Raw genomic sequence first — 14645 nt, 5'->3', positions numbered from 1 at the left:
CCCTGGAAAGAGTGGACCTCAGGGGCTGAGCCAGCTGGGTCCTGTTATTTCCAGTGGGTCCTCTCCTTCCAGGATTGAGGCTACATTCTTCCTGGCACTCCTCTCTCTAGCTGCCTCCTGTTCTGTCTGGTTCCTGGCAACAGAGAAGGAATCTCCAGACAGCACTCTGGCCGCTTCCTCCTTCTCAGCTCAGGGGTGAGCCTTCTCTGATTTATTACCCTTTAATAACTGTAAATAGTTTCTTTTTTTTCTATTAACGGAAGAAATAATGTCAACAGATAAGCAAAAAGAATAAGCTATAAATCACCCCTGATCCTATCACCCATGATATTCTCTGGTGTGTATCTTTCCTCTTCTTTCTCTATTCATGTAAATGGATTTTAAAAATAGGAATGGATTAATTTACTAAAGATAGAGTAAGTGAAAGACTTAAAGTAGGGAATCAGATCCAGGTTCAAGACCAGCTCAGAGACTCCCTGGAAATGACCCTGGGTAAGTCACTTCACTCCTAGGCCTCATTTTCCTCATCTGTAAAATAAGGATAATGGTACTTACTTCACAGCGTTGTCTTGAGGATTAAATGAGATTAAACAACTGAGCCCGGTGCCTTGCACACAGCAAAGACAAAAATGCTAACAATTGTGCTGTAAGTGTAGGAAGTAATTTCCATGGTGCTAAGGGGCCTCCTGTAGCATCCTTTTGAACCATGACTCAGGATCCAACTACAATTCAAGTACCTTAATTTACTTCACTGAATCTCTGCTGAAGGGTATTTATATTAATTCTAATTTTTCAGGATTGTAACAATGCTCTGATGTATATCCTTGCAGATAACTCTTTGCATACAGATTATTTGCTTAGACGAAATTCCTATGAGTGAAACTGTTAGATCAAAGGATGGGCTAAAATCTAAAGCCAAAGTTTGGACTGATTCACACTCACTCTAGCAAGGAGAGAGCCTGTTTTCTCTCACCCTTGCCAACACCAGGGTTCAGCATCTTTTCTTTCATCTTTATCAACTTGGTAAGTGGAAAAAACAAACAAACCCTGCTTGTTTGCTTGTTTCCAGGGTTTTCAAACTTTCTCTTGTTTTTTTTTTTAAGGGGAGCTTCCAGGATGACGTTAGACCCCATGATTCCTCATGTCCTTCCATTCCTCTAGAAGGAATGTAGGTCATGTTATTGGCAGAACTGTGATAAAAATCTAAAGTACAGAGTGTAAAAGGGCCTGGAGGCTGCCCACTCCTTGTCCTGACTCTTCATGAGCACAACTTCCAGGTCCTTCCATGCCTTCAAATCAGGGCTATATTCCCTATGTCTGGTGTGTGGCCTATCCCTCCACTTAAGTCCAGTGACAGGGTAGAGAATATTAGGATGAAACAGACCTTTAGGTGAACATCCAGGATGGTACTTACGGGACCCACAGGATCCATAATGGTGTCTACAGTAACGCTTTATCCCAAATTTGAGGTTCCAATCCAAACTCCTTTGCTTAAGTAGGGGTGCTTTCTCTAAACCTCAGCTTATGTATCAAATGGGGCCAGCAATACATTCTGCCCCCACCTCTCTGTGGCCTTATCAGAGGAGATAAAGCATAGGAAAACACTTTGTGAACTGAAAAGAGCTTTACACATAGAAGGGGCGGTTTCTAAGGGAGGTTGAGTGCTGAGTGCTGTGAACTAATCTGTGTATTGAGGCTAGAAATAGGTGGTGGCTGGGGACCCCTTCCTAAGCTGAGTGCTCACCTATAATACCAGCTACCTACTCCTTGCCATTGGCTCTACATTGAGATCTTATTTAATCCTCAGGTCAACCCCACTGAGGGATGATGGGGAAACTGAAATGTACAGAATTGAGTCACTGGCCCAAAGGTATATGCTAATAAAAGGGAGGGCAGGGATTCAAACTTTGGAGGTCTTCCCTGTGGGGTGGGGGTAGAAGGCCACACAGCTGATTTGCCCAGAATGATCTTGTGTAAATTATACACATTCATTTTTCATTTATTCAACAAATATTTATTGAACACTTGTTGAGACCTGGGACAGGTGCCATGTGAGATTTATTTTTCCTTGTAGAGTTTCTGCAGTCCAGAAGCTAACAAATCCTTCCTTTCTTCCCTCCTTCCCTCTTTCCTTCCTTCCTTCCATCCGTCCGTCCATCCATCTTAGGCTTTGTTCCAGAAAGGAACTCAGGAGACTGAAAGGACCGTTTCCATGGTTTTGGGGTCAGGTAGAGGTTGCTTTGATCCCATCTCTGTTACTAAGTAGATAGCCAAGTGACCTTAGATGAGTTACCTCACCTCTCTGAGTCTGTTCCTCTTCTGTAAGATGGGGATAATTAGGACAACTACTCCATAGGACTCAAGAGAATTACATGATATGCAATAAAGCTCCTGGACTGTGTCTCGCACGTACTAAGGACACTGAGTTATCTCCTTTAATCCTCGTGGTGATCATTTCACTGAGGAGGAAACGTGGGTAATGAGGAGGCGAAGTTGCTTGTCCAAGGTCTCGGGCAGTTGACTCCAGAGTTACTCCTTTAGTAACCTGGTCAGTCTCCAGGAGTTTGCCAATCTCTGTCTGGGATGAATTATGCGATCCCATAATGCAGGGAGGAGTGAGATAAAGCATCTAAAGACAGTATCATAGAGTAAGTGCTCAGTAAATGATAATAATTCTAATTAAGATCCGATTCCTGAGCTGACTAGAGCCTGCAGGTTGGACAGCCCCCCAATCTCTATCCATGGACCTCACAGGGAAGCTCTGAACAAGGACTGAATTTTTACTATCTTTATCTCCATCTTTACCCCAGGAAGAAAAGGGACATGATGACCATTGAGTCAAAGGGCATTTATTTTGGTTTAATGACATTTACACGGGGGCTTTGTTTAGAATTTCTAATTACAAAAGCACCATCAATGCAGAAAATTTGGTGGGAGAGGGGAGATAGGGAAACAATTAAAATCCTATCATTTCGGCACCCACAGAGAAGCACTGTTGACATTTGGGTATTTGTCTTTTCTATATTTTTATATATGTCAACAAATTTTCATTAAGTTTGAGATAATCATGAAGTTTTTTTAAAAAAATAAATTTATTTATTAATTTATTTCTGGCCGCGTTGGGTCTTCGTTGCTGCGTGCGGGCTTTTCTCTAGTTGTGGCAAGCGGGGACTACTCTTCGTAGCGGTGCGTGGGCTTCTCATTGCAGTGGCTTCTCTTGTAGAGCCTGGGCTCTAGACGTGTGGGCTTCAGCAGTTGTGGCTTGTGGGCTCTAGAGCGCTGGCAAAGTAGCTTTGGCACGTGGGCTTAGTTGCTCCGCGGCATGTGGGATCTTCCCAGATGAGGGCTCGAACCCGCGTTCCCTGCATTGGCAGGCGGATTCTCAACCACTGCGCCACCAGGGAAGCCCAACCATGAAGTTTTAATGTGTTAGAAAAGGAAGGGCCGTTAGCAGGACCATCATGCCCAACGGTGCAAGTCTCCTGATGTAAACAGCCCTGCGACTGTGCAGTGCACAACCTTCACAGATGTACAAAGCAGCCCTGGCTCTCAGCACTCACTTAACTCAGTGGTCCTAACCTTTACTCCTCCCCAACATGCCAAGAATGTTACGCTCTTTTGGAACAGTGGCTCACGGGCAGTCATGACCCTAGAAAGCAGAGGGAGGAATGAAGGACTGTGCCATCCTCCAGGGAGGCAGATGACGAAGTCTGGAGGAGGAATATTTCTTTTCCAGAACTAAGCTAGAAAAGAAAACCTAGGTGACGATATGTACCTCCACCCTTACAGTGATTCACTAATCTTGTCTTATAGAGAGGGAAACCAAGGCTCTGAGAGGAGGGATTTACCCAGTCACACAGCTAGCTGGCAAGCGGCCAGTGGTTGGGCAGAACTTGAACCCAGGATAATTCCTAACTTAGTCTAGTTCTACAAGAGTGGAGGCAGAAAGATGTGGGTTCAAATCTCAACTCTTTCACTTAATTAGCTTTTGACTTTTGACAAATCATTGGACCCCTCTGAATCTCAGTTTCTTTGCCTGTAAAGTGAGGTAACAGCTTCCTCACTGAGTTTAAATGAGAATTAAATGAGGGGAAAAAAAGCTTTCCTAACAATTACTGAGTGCTCTGTGCCAGGCGCTGCACGATGCACTTTACACACGTTATCTCATTTAATTCTCACAGTAAGTCTATGAGGGGGATACTATTTTTATAACCATTTACAGGTGAGGAAACAGGCTCCGAAAGCTTAAGTCACTTGCCCAACATCACACAGCCAGTAAATGGTTGGGCTGGGATTTCAACCCAGGTCTGCCAGTCTCAGAGCAATACTATCAGACGACACAGGTAACTCTTAGCACTGTGTTTGCAAAATACAAACATGAAACAAATAGCAGCCATCATTATTTACTATTATTGTGAATATAATTATTAGGTCACATGTGATTGGATAGTCTCTGTTTTCAATCTCCTCTGCCAAGAAACCAAGAACTGGGCCAATCTGAGAAGGGGAAGAGATGCCAGCCCAGCCAAGCCCTGGGCCATGCCCATGCCGCAGAGGAAGAGGAGAGGGGCGAGAACGGGAGCAAAGCTTGGGCAGGTGTCTAAATCCTTGGCGTCTCTGAGGCTTTCAACGAAGGCCTACAACAGCCAGTACCTCCATATTGGGAGGCTTAGCTCCTGCTGGAGGGGTCTGGTGACCTTATAAACTGGCTCATGGTCCCCTGCCTACCTACCCCAGACCACTAGTTCCTCCATCTCATCCAGGGTGCCTTCTGGAGCCTTCCATGTGTGGAGACATAGGAACCCTGTGCCCCGTGATTTGGGCCTCTGCTGATCTCTGCAGATGGGTGCGGATGATTAAAGATGCAAGATCCAGAGGTAGATGGAAAGGACCCATTTTAAAGAGCCCAGCGAGCACAGACACGCTGCCTGGAATACCAGCCTCCACCTGAGCCCAGCCAGCATGAGTCACCCCCACGGCCCTTGACCTGCGAGTTGCAACACAGCTGACAGAAACTCCACAGCCTTTCAGGAGGTGGGCGGACAGGTACACAGACAAGTGTGCCATCCCTTGGGCTATAGTAAGCTCTGCAGTTACAACTGGCACCAAATGGCCCTCCTGCCACCAATAACCCCTGTCAAGTGCTTGGGTACCCAGGCTATGCTGTCAGATCAGATCCCAGCTCTAGCTCTACCACTCCCAGGCCCTGCAGCTTGAGTAACTTATTTAATCACTTCGTACCTCAGTTTCCTCATCTCTAAAACAAGCATAACAGAAGTGCCCATCGCATAGGGTGGCTGTAAGGATTAGATGAGACCATGTATGCAAAGGCTTAGCACAATGCCTGACGCATGCGGTACACTGAGCGCCCACCATGTGCCAGACGCTGTGGAAGGCGCTGAAGCTACAACAGTGAACAAGACAGACAAGGTCTCTGCTCTTATGGAGTTCACACTCCAGAAGAAGGGGAGAAAGACAATAAACAATTAGAAACATGTCCAAAAGCCATAAGGGATTTGCAGAGAACCACATTAAGTGGTGTGATACAGTGACTGAATGTCTACTTTGACAAGGGTGGCAGCAGAGGCCTGCTCTGAGGAGGTGGCTTCATTAGCAATTATTATTATTATTTGCTATTATTTGTCAGGACCCCCTTGGCTATCCCCAACACAGCCTCCAGTGAGAAACCAACCTCTGACAGTTCTCAAACCTGGTACCCCCTTTCCATAGGCATGACTGCACCCCAAGGGGGCTCCTCTGGATCCTTACTTTACCTTGAAAACCTCCATCAAATTGGCAGGAGTAGCTGAAACCCCGCCTTTCCGTGACAGAGAAAGGAGTGGGCCAAGGTGAGGCTCCCAGGAAGACAGAGCAAAGAGATAATCTGCCAAAAGGGGGGTGGTGGGAGAACAGAAAGAGAAAGAAGAAGCAAAAGATACCAAGATTGGCTTAGATTCAATTTCAAATTAATCCTGGTGGAAGCTCTAAAAAAAAGCTCTAGCATTCTCCTGTTTGTGTTTGTGGACCTTCTGGGTTTACCAACCTTGTTTTTTACAGGAGACAGCTCATGGCAATTATTCCACAGTTACTTAGTCTAACGGGCAACCGACTTCTCCTGCGTTTCCAACACAGAATGAAGCACTTATTAGAGTTTGTGAAATGGCTGGCGAGCTAAGGCTTTGGAGGTGACTGACTTCGACTTTTCCATCCCTTCTGTGCTGGCCGGAGGTATGTGGTTTGCTCACCCCTCATTGAGATCTGTATCACACCAAATAACAGGCTGCCTCCCACCCTACTGCCCCACCTCCCCACACCACCAACACCCCCCCTCCCCCGACTATAAACTCCTCTAAGAGCAGTGACCCTGTCCTTTTGGCCTCTGTCACCTCAGAACCCACAGCAGGGCCTGGCACACCACAGGTGCTCAATAAATGTCTGCTGAATTGTGGCCACTGACTTCAGCTCAAAGGGAGAGCCAGATTTGCACTGAGATGACCGAAGATTCAGATCTGGGCTCTGACACTCACTGGCTCATGCCCTTGGGCAAGTCACGTTACCTCTCTGGCTTCCATTTCCTCACTTATGAAGCGTGTGTATTGGGGAGGAAGAGAGCGTGATGATAATAGCTACCACAGTGGGTCACTGTGAAAGTCAAAAGAAATCACCTGAATAACCGCAGAAGACTATTCAGAAATAAGATGTCGTTATCTTCAAGGGAAGCTCTAGGAAAAAGAAAGGGAACTTTGACAGAGACCCGCACGGGAAGAACTGCTCTCTCTGAGAATTCCCTGGTGGCTGTGAAGTGGCAGATGCCGGGTAGAAAAGAGGCCCAAGGAATTTGCGGGGGTGGGGGGGATGTCCCGGGGTATCCAGGATACTAACTAGAAACAGGAATCTAGGTTTCCTGCAGCCAAGTATCGTTTGTCCCTGTACTTTTCCTCTGGCTATCTTCTCTCCAACATTTTTTTCCTCCTCCCTCCTCCTTAATCTCCACCCCCCACCCCCTCACCAAGGAAGGAATTGGCCAGCTCCACCCATGGCTCCGCCCCCAGCTCGGCAGGCCAAGAGTTAACAGCTGCACCTGTTGAGGTATACCTGCTGTTGCCGGCACCTGTACCTGCAGCCAATCAGCGGCAGAGCTGCCGGGAACCTACCTGTCAGCAGAATCCCGACACTGAAACCTCAACATAAATCAAACACTTCCCTGGGCAGGGAATGTCTGTGTCAGGCAAGAATTAGAGACGAGCGGACAGCAGAGCCTTGGTGCCCGGTGCCGATCCATCCGTCAAGCCTGGGAGCCTGGGAGCAGGAAGATGTCGAATGAACTTGAGTGAGTAAACACCGGTGGATGCCTGGCGCGCTGTGAGCATGGAGGCTGGATGGGGTTTCTAGAAGGGGAAAGAGCAGGGAGGCTGGCGCCAAGATTCACAGAGCAATTTGTAAGGGTAAATGAATGGGCTGACGATCTCATTTTGGCGTGCTGAGGCAAGCCCCGTCTCAAGCCAGAGCTGAGTGTTTCCCTGGGAAAAAAAATTTTTTTTTCCTTTCTCTCTCTGCTGAGCAGTTTCGAGCCAGGTAGGGAAACACAGGACTGAAACTGTGAAGGCTTTCAGCACCACTTTCTGATACTGTGAAGGGGGCCTTGGAAATCAGAGACAGCTCCAATCCCATCTAGGCTTTCTGTCTTCTTGCCAAAAGGAACTTCTTTGAGGTGGTTCTAAGAACTGTCTTAGGCAGAGAATTGGGTTTCTCTAAAGGGACTTGTTTGTTGGGTTGGAACAGTCCCAGGTGGGAAGGTGAAGTGTGCTAGTTAAACATATGCACTCTTTGGTCAGCTTGACCTAGGTTCAAATCCAGGCTCCATTCCTCATGGGCTGAGATCTTGATTTGGGCAAGTCATTCAACTGACCTGCGCTTCATTTTCCTCATCTAGAAAATGGGTACAAGAATGTTTTGTAGGATTCTTGAGAGAGTTGTGTGATAAAGGCTGTAAAATGCTTAGCACAGAGCCAAAGTCTGAAGTTGCATTCAATAAAATGTGGTTGATGTCATTCAGAGGTGGTTCTAAGGCTGAGGAGGCTGAGATGTGGTTTTCAGTGAGGTCATCTCTATTGCCTGACAGGACACAGGTGCCTTCCTGCCCATATCTGGGATTTAGAATCCCCGCTGGCTGATGATGACTTTCACCACGGACCCCTGGCTTGGGGTCCAGACCTCAGAGAAGGTGGGATGAGGCTGGGATTCTGGGCTGCAGTAGCCTCTGTTTGGGAAGCTGGCAGAAGCCAGGCTTCTAAAATACAGACTATCCTCTTCCTGCCACCCTCAGAGGTGAGTAGGCAGAGTCAAGGATTGAACAATCTTTTTTTCTAGCTACTCCTTAATAGACTGTTTTAAGAACTTGAAGACCTGAGAGCAGAGCAGTTGGTGGGTCCTGACCGCAGACAAGTTTCCACGATACCAGTCAGCTCTTGGATTCTCTGGGGTTAGCTAACTATGTTCATGGTACAATCACTGGGCATCGGATTTCTCTTGAATGGGCTCCCTGGGGCTGATAACATGTTAACAACTAGGATAAGAACAGGGGCAGTGGAGCCAACACCTGGCTTCAAGTTCCAGCTGCCACTAATTAGCTGTGTGACCTTGGCCAAGTCACTTCACCTGTCTGAATGTCAGTTTCCTCATCTGTAAATTGTGGCCATATTGGAACCCACTTAATGGAGCTGTTGGGGTATCCAGTAACTTTAGTCGAGCAATTGACTTAAAGGCGGGTAAGGAGCAATCTAAAATAGCCTTGTTACTTCATACAGAAATAACCAATCAATGAGCATTTCTGAACCTCTTGCCTTCTATTTTTCCATACTTTGAAAACAAAAAAACATCTTCTGATGTGTCTCCATCCCACTCAGATCTGTTGGTTAAAACAGCAAAGGCTGCGGACAGAAATGTATTCATTGGTGCCTCTTAGGGGGTAAATGTCCTGAAGCTGGGTTACTTGAACAAAAAGGTTCCCTGCATTTCTCCTCCTTAATGATTTGAGTTTGAAGTCAGAACTCCTGACAGTGGAGGCTTCTCCGGTTGGGGTGGGGTGAGGGGAACCTGTGCCTGCTGTGTAATTGCTGGCAGACTCTGAAGTCACCACTAAAGATTACAATGACAGTGTCTCAGTGCCTGGGGGCTCAAAGTGCCTTTACTGATAAGGGGGGGTTGAGGGGTGGAATCCGCTGCTTGGCTTGCAAGTTTTGAGCTCCTGCTGCTGCTGCATTCCCCCCAAAGGTGTAGAGTTAAGAGGACTGGTCCTAGCATCCATTCTGATCCCGACAGAGTCATCACCTCTTGCTGGGCCTTGCTGTAGTAGGAAAAGCCGGACTTGCACATGACTCTAAATTCTGCCACTGAGCAGCTTCAGGGTCCTGGTGAATCTGCTTCCCCTCCCTGGCCCTCAGTTTCCTCCTCTGTCCAATAAAGACTATAAACACCCACCTGGTCAGGGGAACAGTGAGCTCCCGTACGTAGGCCAGCCCGCCCGGAAGAGAAGCTCCATAAACGTGAGCCCTATTACTAGGCCACTTCGAAGGCCGGCGCTTGAGGAGCATGGAGGCCAAGGTGGTGGAGTTAAAAGCCAGCTCGAGGCAGCTGGCGGGGGGGGGGGGGGGGGGGGCGCGGCGCGCCGGCGGGGGCGCGGACGGGCGGCCGGGGGGACGGGACCCCCCGGCGCCCGCGCGCCGCCGCCGACGGCCGGCACACGCCGGCCCCGCGCGCGCGGCGGGGGCCGCACGGGACTTTTATGTGGTCGGGCCGGGAACATCTGCCAGCCTCCAGGACTCCGCAAACCTCCGGTACCTCCATCCCACTTTCCTGGGCGCCTCGCGGGGCTAAAGCCGGTCGCAAGTGATCCTGGGGCGGCGAAGGCGCAGGAAGTCGCTGCCGGACGCCCACTTCTCGAGGGAAAAGAGCTGCCAGAGAGGGCGATGGGCCCCAGGCCGGCCGCCATGTTTAGAGTCCCATCTTTAGAGTGCGCGAGGGCCTACTGGGTACCTGGCCGACCTGCGCTGTCCTGTCCTGCCCGTCGAGGATATGAGGGGATTAAGATTAAGTGGTCAGCACGTAGTAGATCTATCGAATGCACGAGAGAGAGGGAAGTGAGCGAGGCGCGCCAGGATTCCCCTCTGCAGCCCCACTCGGGCCGCACGCAGTCTGGGCCCCCAGCCGCCGTCTGGAATCATCTTTGTCCCCGAAATCTTGGAGAGCCGAAGCGGAGGCGGGGAGGGGGACCCGACCCATCCACCGCTCCACCCAAGCTCCGGGAGCGCTAAGCTCCAGACTGCCTGCAGCGCTGAAAGAGTTAACTAGGAACGCCTCCCGCTGTGGTTTTGTGGTCGAAACCGTGATTGCCAGGAGCAAATTTTTGTCGTGCACGAGGTGTGTTATTAAAAGTCGGAGCTACGCTGCTGGTGAATGAAAAGTTAAAAATCCTCGTTAAGGCCGGGCTGTAAAACAGGCGGACTGGGCCCTCAGTCCGAGAGGCCCCTCGACGACCCAAACGGCGGCGGTCCCTGCCACTCGGCCCGCTGCCCTCGTCTAGGAGGCCCGGTCGGTGCCTGGAGCCAAGAGGGTCGTCAGGGGTCCACATAGAGGAGGAGGAGGGGGAGGAAGGGCCGCAGGGCTGAAAACACAAATAGCATACCCTAAGCGCCCTTCGGTTAAAACAAAAAGAACAGCCAAGCCTTCTCTTGAGCGCTGACTCCACAGCGGACACAGTGTCCGGTACTTGATAATACATCATCTCCTGTAACCCTCCCAGCAATCCACTGAAGGATGGGAGTATAAATATAAGGATGAGGGGATTTCAGCTTGCCCCAGGCAATATCTTCCCAACATCTCCCTGAAGAGCTGAGATCTTACCAGGGGCCAAAAGGATGCCCACACCAGTGTGCTACCCTGCTTCCTACCAGCACAGATGTTGAAAAAAGACTAAGAGATATGTCAGACTTCTACCCATGCTCATTTCTGAGCAGAGAAATGCAGGTGAATTCTAGCCTCTGCTTCTAATTTTTCTATATGTTCCATATTTTATATACTGTGTTTTACAAATCTGTGTTACTTTTGAAATGAGGAAAGGAAGGAAAGAGAGTCATTATTTTTAAAAGAGAGAATTATTGGTTCACCTAATTAAAGAAAAAATGGTGTTCTCAAAGTGTGGTCCTTGGACCAGCATCATCACCCGGGAACTGGGAACTAGAAATGCAAATTCTCAGTCCCACCCTAGACCTACTGAATCAGAAACTCTGGGGGTGGGGTTCAGCAATATGTGTTTTAACAGGTCCTCCAGGTGATTCTGATGCATGTTCAAATTTAAGAACCACTGGGGGCTTCCCTGGTGGTGCAGTGGTTGAGAGTCCGCCTGCCGATGCAGGGGACACGGGTTCGTGCCCCGGTCTGGGAAGATCCCACATGCCGTGGAGCGGCTGGGCCCATGAGCCATGGCCGCTGAGCCTGTGCGTCCGGAGCCTGTGCTCCGCAGCCAAAAAAAAAAGAAGAAAAAAAGAACCATTGACCTAGAAGACCTGGCAGAGGATTGGAAGGCAGATTCCCAGATCTACCACTGACCTACAGTGTGGTAGCTGAGTCAGCAGGCTGAGAGCTTTGCTATGGGGTCACACCTGTGTTTGAGCCCAGCTCTGCCATGTACGGACTGGGTGACTTTTGGATGAGCTCCTTAACCTCTGTAAGTGTCAGTTTCTGCGTATGTAAAATGGTGATAACACCCACCTCACGGCATGTATGAGAACGAAAAGGCACAAGGCCTGACACGTAAAATAACTTAGCTCCTTTCCTTCCCTTGTCTTCCCTCCTCTTTCTGGAACTCAGCTTTTCCATTTGTAAAATGGAGCAAATAATCCTGGCTGGCTGCCCCCTTCTTCCATTCCTTTTGCCTCCTTAAAAAGGTCAGAGCAGCTGATCTAGTGAAAGTCTTGAAGGGAAATTCTCCCACAAATATTTGATGTTATTTCACTGGGCCTTCCTAGGAGGTCAGCAAGAATTGGGAACTTTTGAGGGTGGGGACAGCATGATATTTACCTTTGTGTCCCAGTGCCCAGCACAGGGCCTATTCAGCAGAGTGAATGAATGAATGAAAGGGTGTGGTGCCCTGGGTCTAGAGGTAGATTGCAACTTCTTTCATATCCCAGTTGAACAATAGAGGAAAAAAATAGGAAAATTGGACAGGAAACCAAGAGGAGAATATAGCATGAAAGAAAAATTCCCATCCAGGAAGGGATTTTCAAAGGGGAGAAAGTGAGTTTCTGGTATAATTAGAAAATGGCATATAATTAATTTACATGCAACTAGAGGTGTTGGCTGGAGCCTGACGGCTCTCAGTTAACTTGCCCACCTGGATCCAGATGATGAAGCTGGCAATGCTTGCCCCTTTTTATCTGGGAATCTCCAAGCATCAGGTCTCCTTCTGCCACTAGTAGAAGGAGAAAGTGAGGTTGTGAGTTGTCATGCAGTTTTCTGGGGGCTACCCCACAAAGTGAGTGTTAGTAGTAATAGTTCATGTTATTGTGTGCTGGCATTGTGCTGATCACTTTGCCTCCATTATCCCATGCCTCCATTATCCCACTGCATCTTCCAACAGTCAAAGTTCTAAAGATTAAACAAAATGATGACTAGAAATTGTTGGGTCAGCACCTGGCACTTAGTAAGCCCTCAGTGAACAATAGCTATCATAATAACTCTGAGGTTAGTGCTCTCATCGTCCCCCATTTTTTTACAGGTAAGAAAATTGAGGCACAGAGAGGTCAAGTTGCATAAAGTCACATAGCTAGTAATAGCAGAGATGAAACTGGAACCCAGATCATCATAGCTCTGGGGCCCACCCTGTAACTATTAGTTCACACTGCCTCATTCAAATTGGAGTCATTATAGAGCCATGCCCTAGGCGCTGCCATTTCCCAACTGAGGCCCCCAAGTGAGCCCCAACCTGTGCATCCAGAAACCAGATGGGCCACTGTCAAGCACAACAACCCCGGAGCGCTCCTGTCATGCCCAGGGAACACCTTCCATTCGGATGACTGAAAAATGATTCCTCCGTGAGCAGCTGTGGCAGGGCCTCCCTGTGGGTAATTAGTGAATGTGATTGATCACCGCTGATGAGGCTGGGTGGCTCACAACAGGGTTTGACAAGTCATTGGGTGTATCTGGGTGTCAACACCCAGCTCAGGCAGCCCCTGGAACTCTTCCTCCTCAGGCTGGAGGGAAGTGGGGCCCAGATCACCGGATCTGTCCTGTGTCAGGCACCTCCTTTGGTGGGGTTTGAGGCTGCCCCCTTGGTGGTGAGTTTTCTTCCCCCATCTGTAAGATTGAGTCAGAGGCCTTACTTTTCCATCTCTGAATTATTGAAATGCCTTTGAGATAAGGTAGTGATTGAGCTGAGTACTGGACAGGAAGCTCGGAGACTTGAGTCGAAATCCAGTTCTGTGCTGTGTGTCCTTAGGCAAGTCACACTTGCTCCCAGAGGCTAAATTTCTAGGGAATTCTCTGGCAGTCCAGTGGTTAGGACTCTGCTCTTTCACTGCTGAGGGCCTGCGCTCGATCCCTGGTCGGGGAACTAAGATCCCACAGCTGCGTGACACAGCCAAAAAAAAAAAAAAAAAAAAAAAAAAAAAAAAAAAAGAGAGAGATAGACTTGATTTCTAAAGTCTCTTTGCACCCTAACTGGAACCCCAAAAATCTCAACTAATGGCTGAGACACATTTACTTACCCTCACTGGGAGTTTTAAATGGCTCAGCCAGAATGCAGTGAGCATTGGAGTCTGAAGGGACTTGGAATGAAACCCCACTTCACCACTCCAGGCTTCCAAGGAGGCAGCCTTGTGAAGGTTCTTGATGATGGAAGACAGAGACCTCTGTTCTAGGCCTGGCACCATGAGATACCAGCTGGGTGGCCTTAGGCAAACCAGTGGCCTTCTCTGTGGCTCATTTTATCCTGCTATCAAATGGGGATAGTCATACCTTCTCTCCCTACCTTACAGGGGCGTTGCAGGATCAGAGGTGATGACAAATGTATGAGAAGCATGTTGAAAAATATAACACGCTATGCAAATGTGAGGGATTATCAAATCTCAGACTTGAGTTTCCTTCTTAATGGGCTGGCCTTCCTTGAAACAAGGCAACATATGCAAAAAAACCTGGCTCACACCTGTCACACAGTAGGCAGACAAGCTCTGGGAGCTGTCCCAGGCTTCTGCCTTTGTCTTGCCTTTCACCTGGAAAGTCCAAATTCCTCCCCACCCATCTTCACGCCCCTCTCCCCCTCCACCCCTCTTCTCAGCCAACATCTAGTCATTCCCCAAAGTTTAGGCACGTTAGAAGTCCTCCTGCTTCTTTTCCTTCCTAGCTTTCTTCACCTGATAGTAGCTGTCCATTTGTTTTTGTGGTCATGTCTGCCTTGCCTGCCACTAAAATGCAACCTCTATGACAGTAGGGATCTTGTTGTCTTGCCCGCCTAGGACAAAGCCTGGCACATGGTATAATAAATATTGATAAATATTTATTAAAATGAAGCATAGATGGTTAGGTGGGTGGATGCCACCCAGATTTTATTGTTTTTTCCCCCTCTCTTCTACATCCCTTCTTGGAAACTA

General features: G+C 48.5%; 1 protein-coding gene across 1 annotated transcript in view; it reads left to right on the top strand.

Annotated features, from left to right (window-relative positions):
* Window positions 1-7064: 7064 nt before the first annotated feature.
* Window positions 7065-14645, top strand: part of GRHL3 (grainyhead like transcription factor 3) — a 36168-nt gene continuing 28587 nt past the window's right edge. Inside the window, exon 1 of the mRNA XM_007459157.1 lies at window positions 7065-7330. Within this exon, the coding sequence (XP_007459219.1) occupies window positions 7314-7330 (17 nt within the window). The 5' untranslated portion in view covers window positions 7065-7313. The remainder of the gene's footprint in view (window positions 7331-14645) is intronic.

Source organism: Lipotes vexillifer, unplaced genomic scaffold (assembly GCF_000442215.2).
Source record: "Lipotes vexillifer unplaced genomic scaffold, Lipotes_vexillifer_v1.1 scaffold496, whole genome shotgun sequence".
Classification (NCBI taxonomy): Eukaryota; Metazoa; Chordata; class Mammalia; order Artiodactyla; family Lipotidae; genus Lipotes; species Lipotes vexillifer.
Note: the sequence above shows the minus strand (reverse complement) of the source record. Positions and strands in the feature narration are given on the sequence as shown.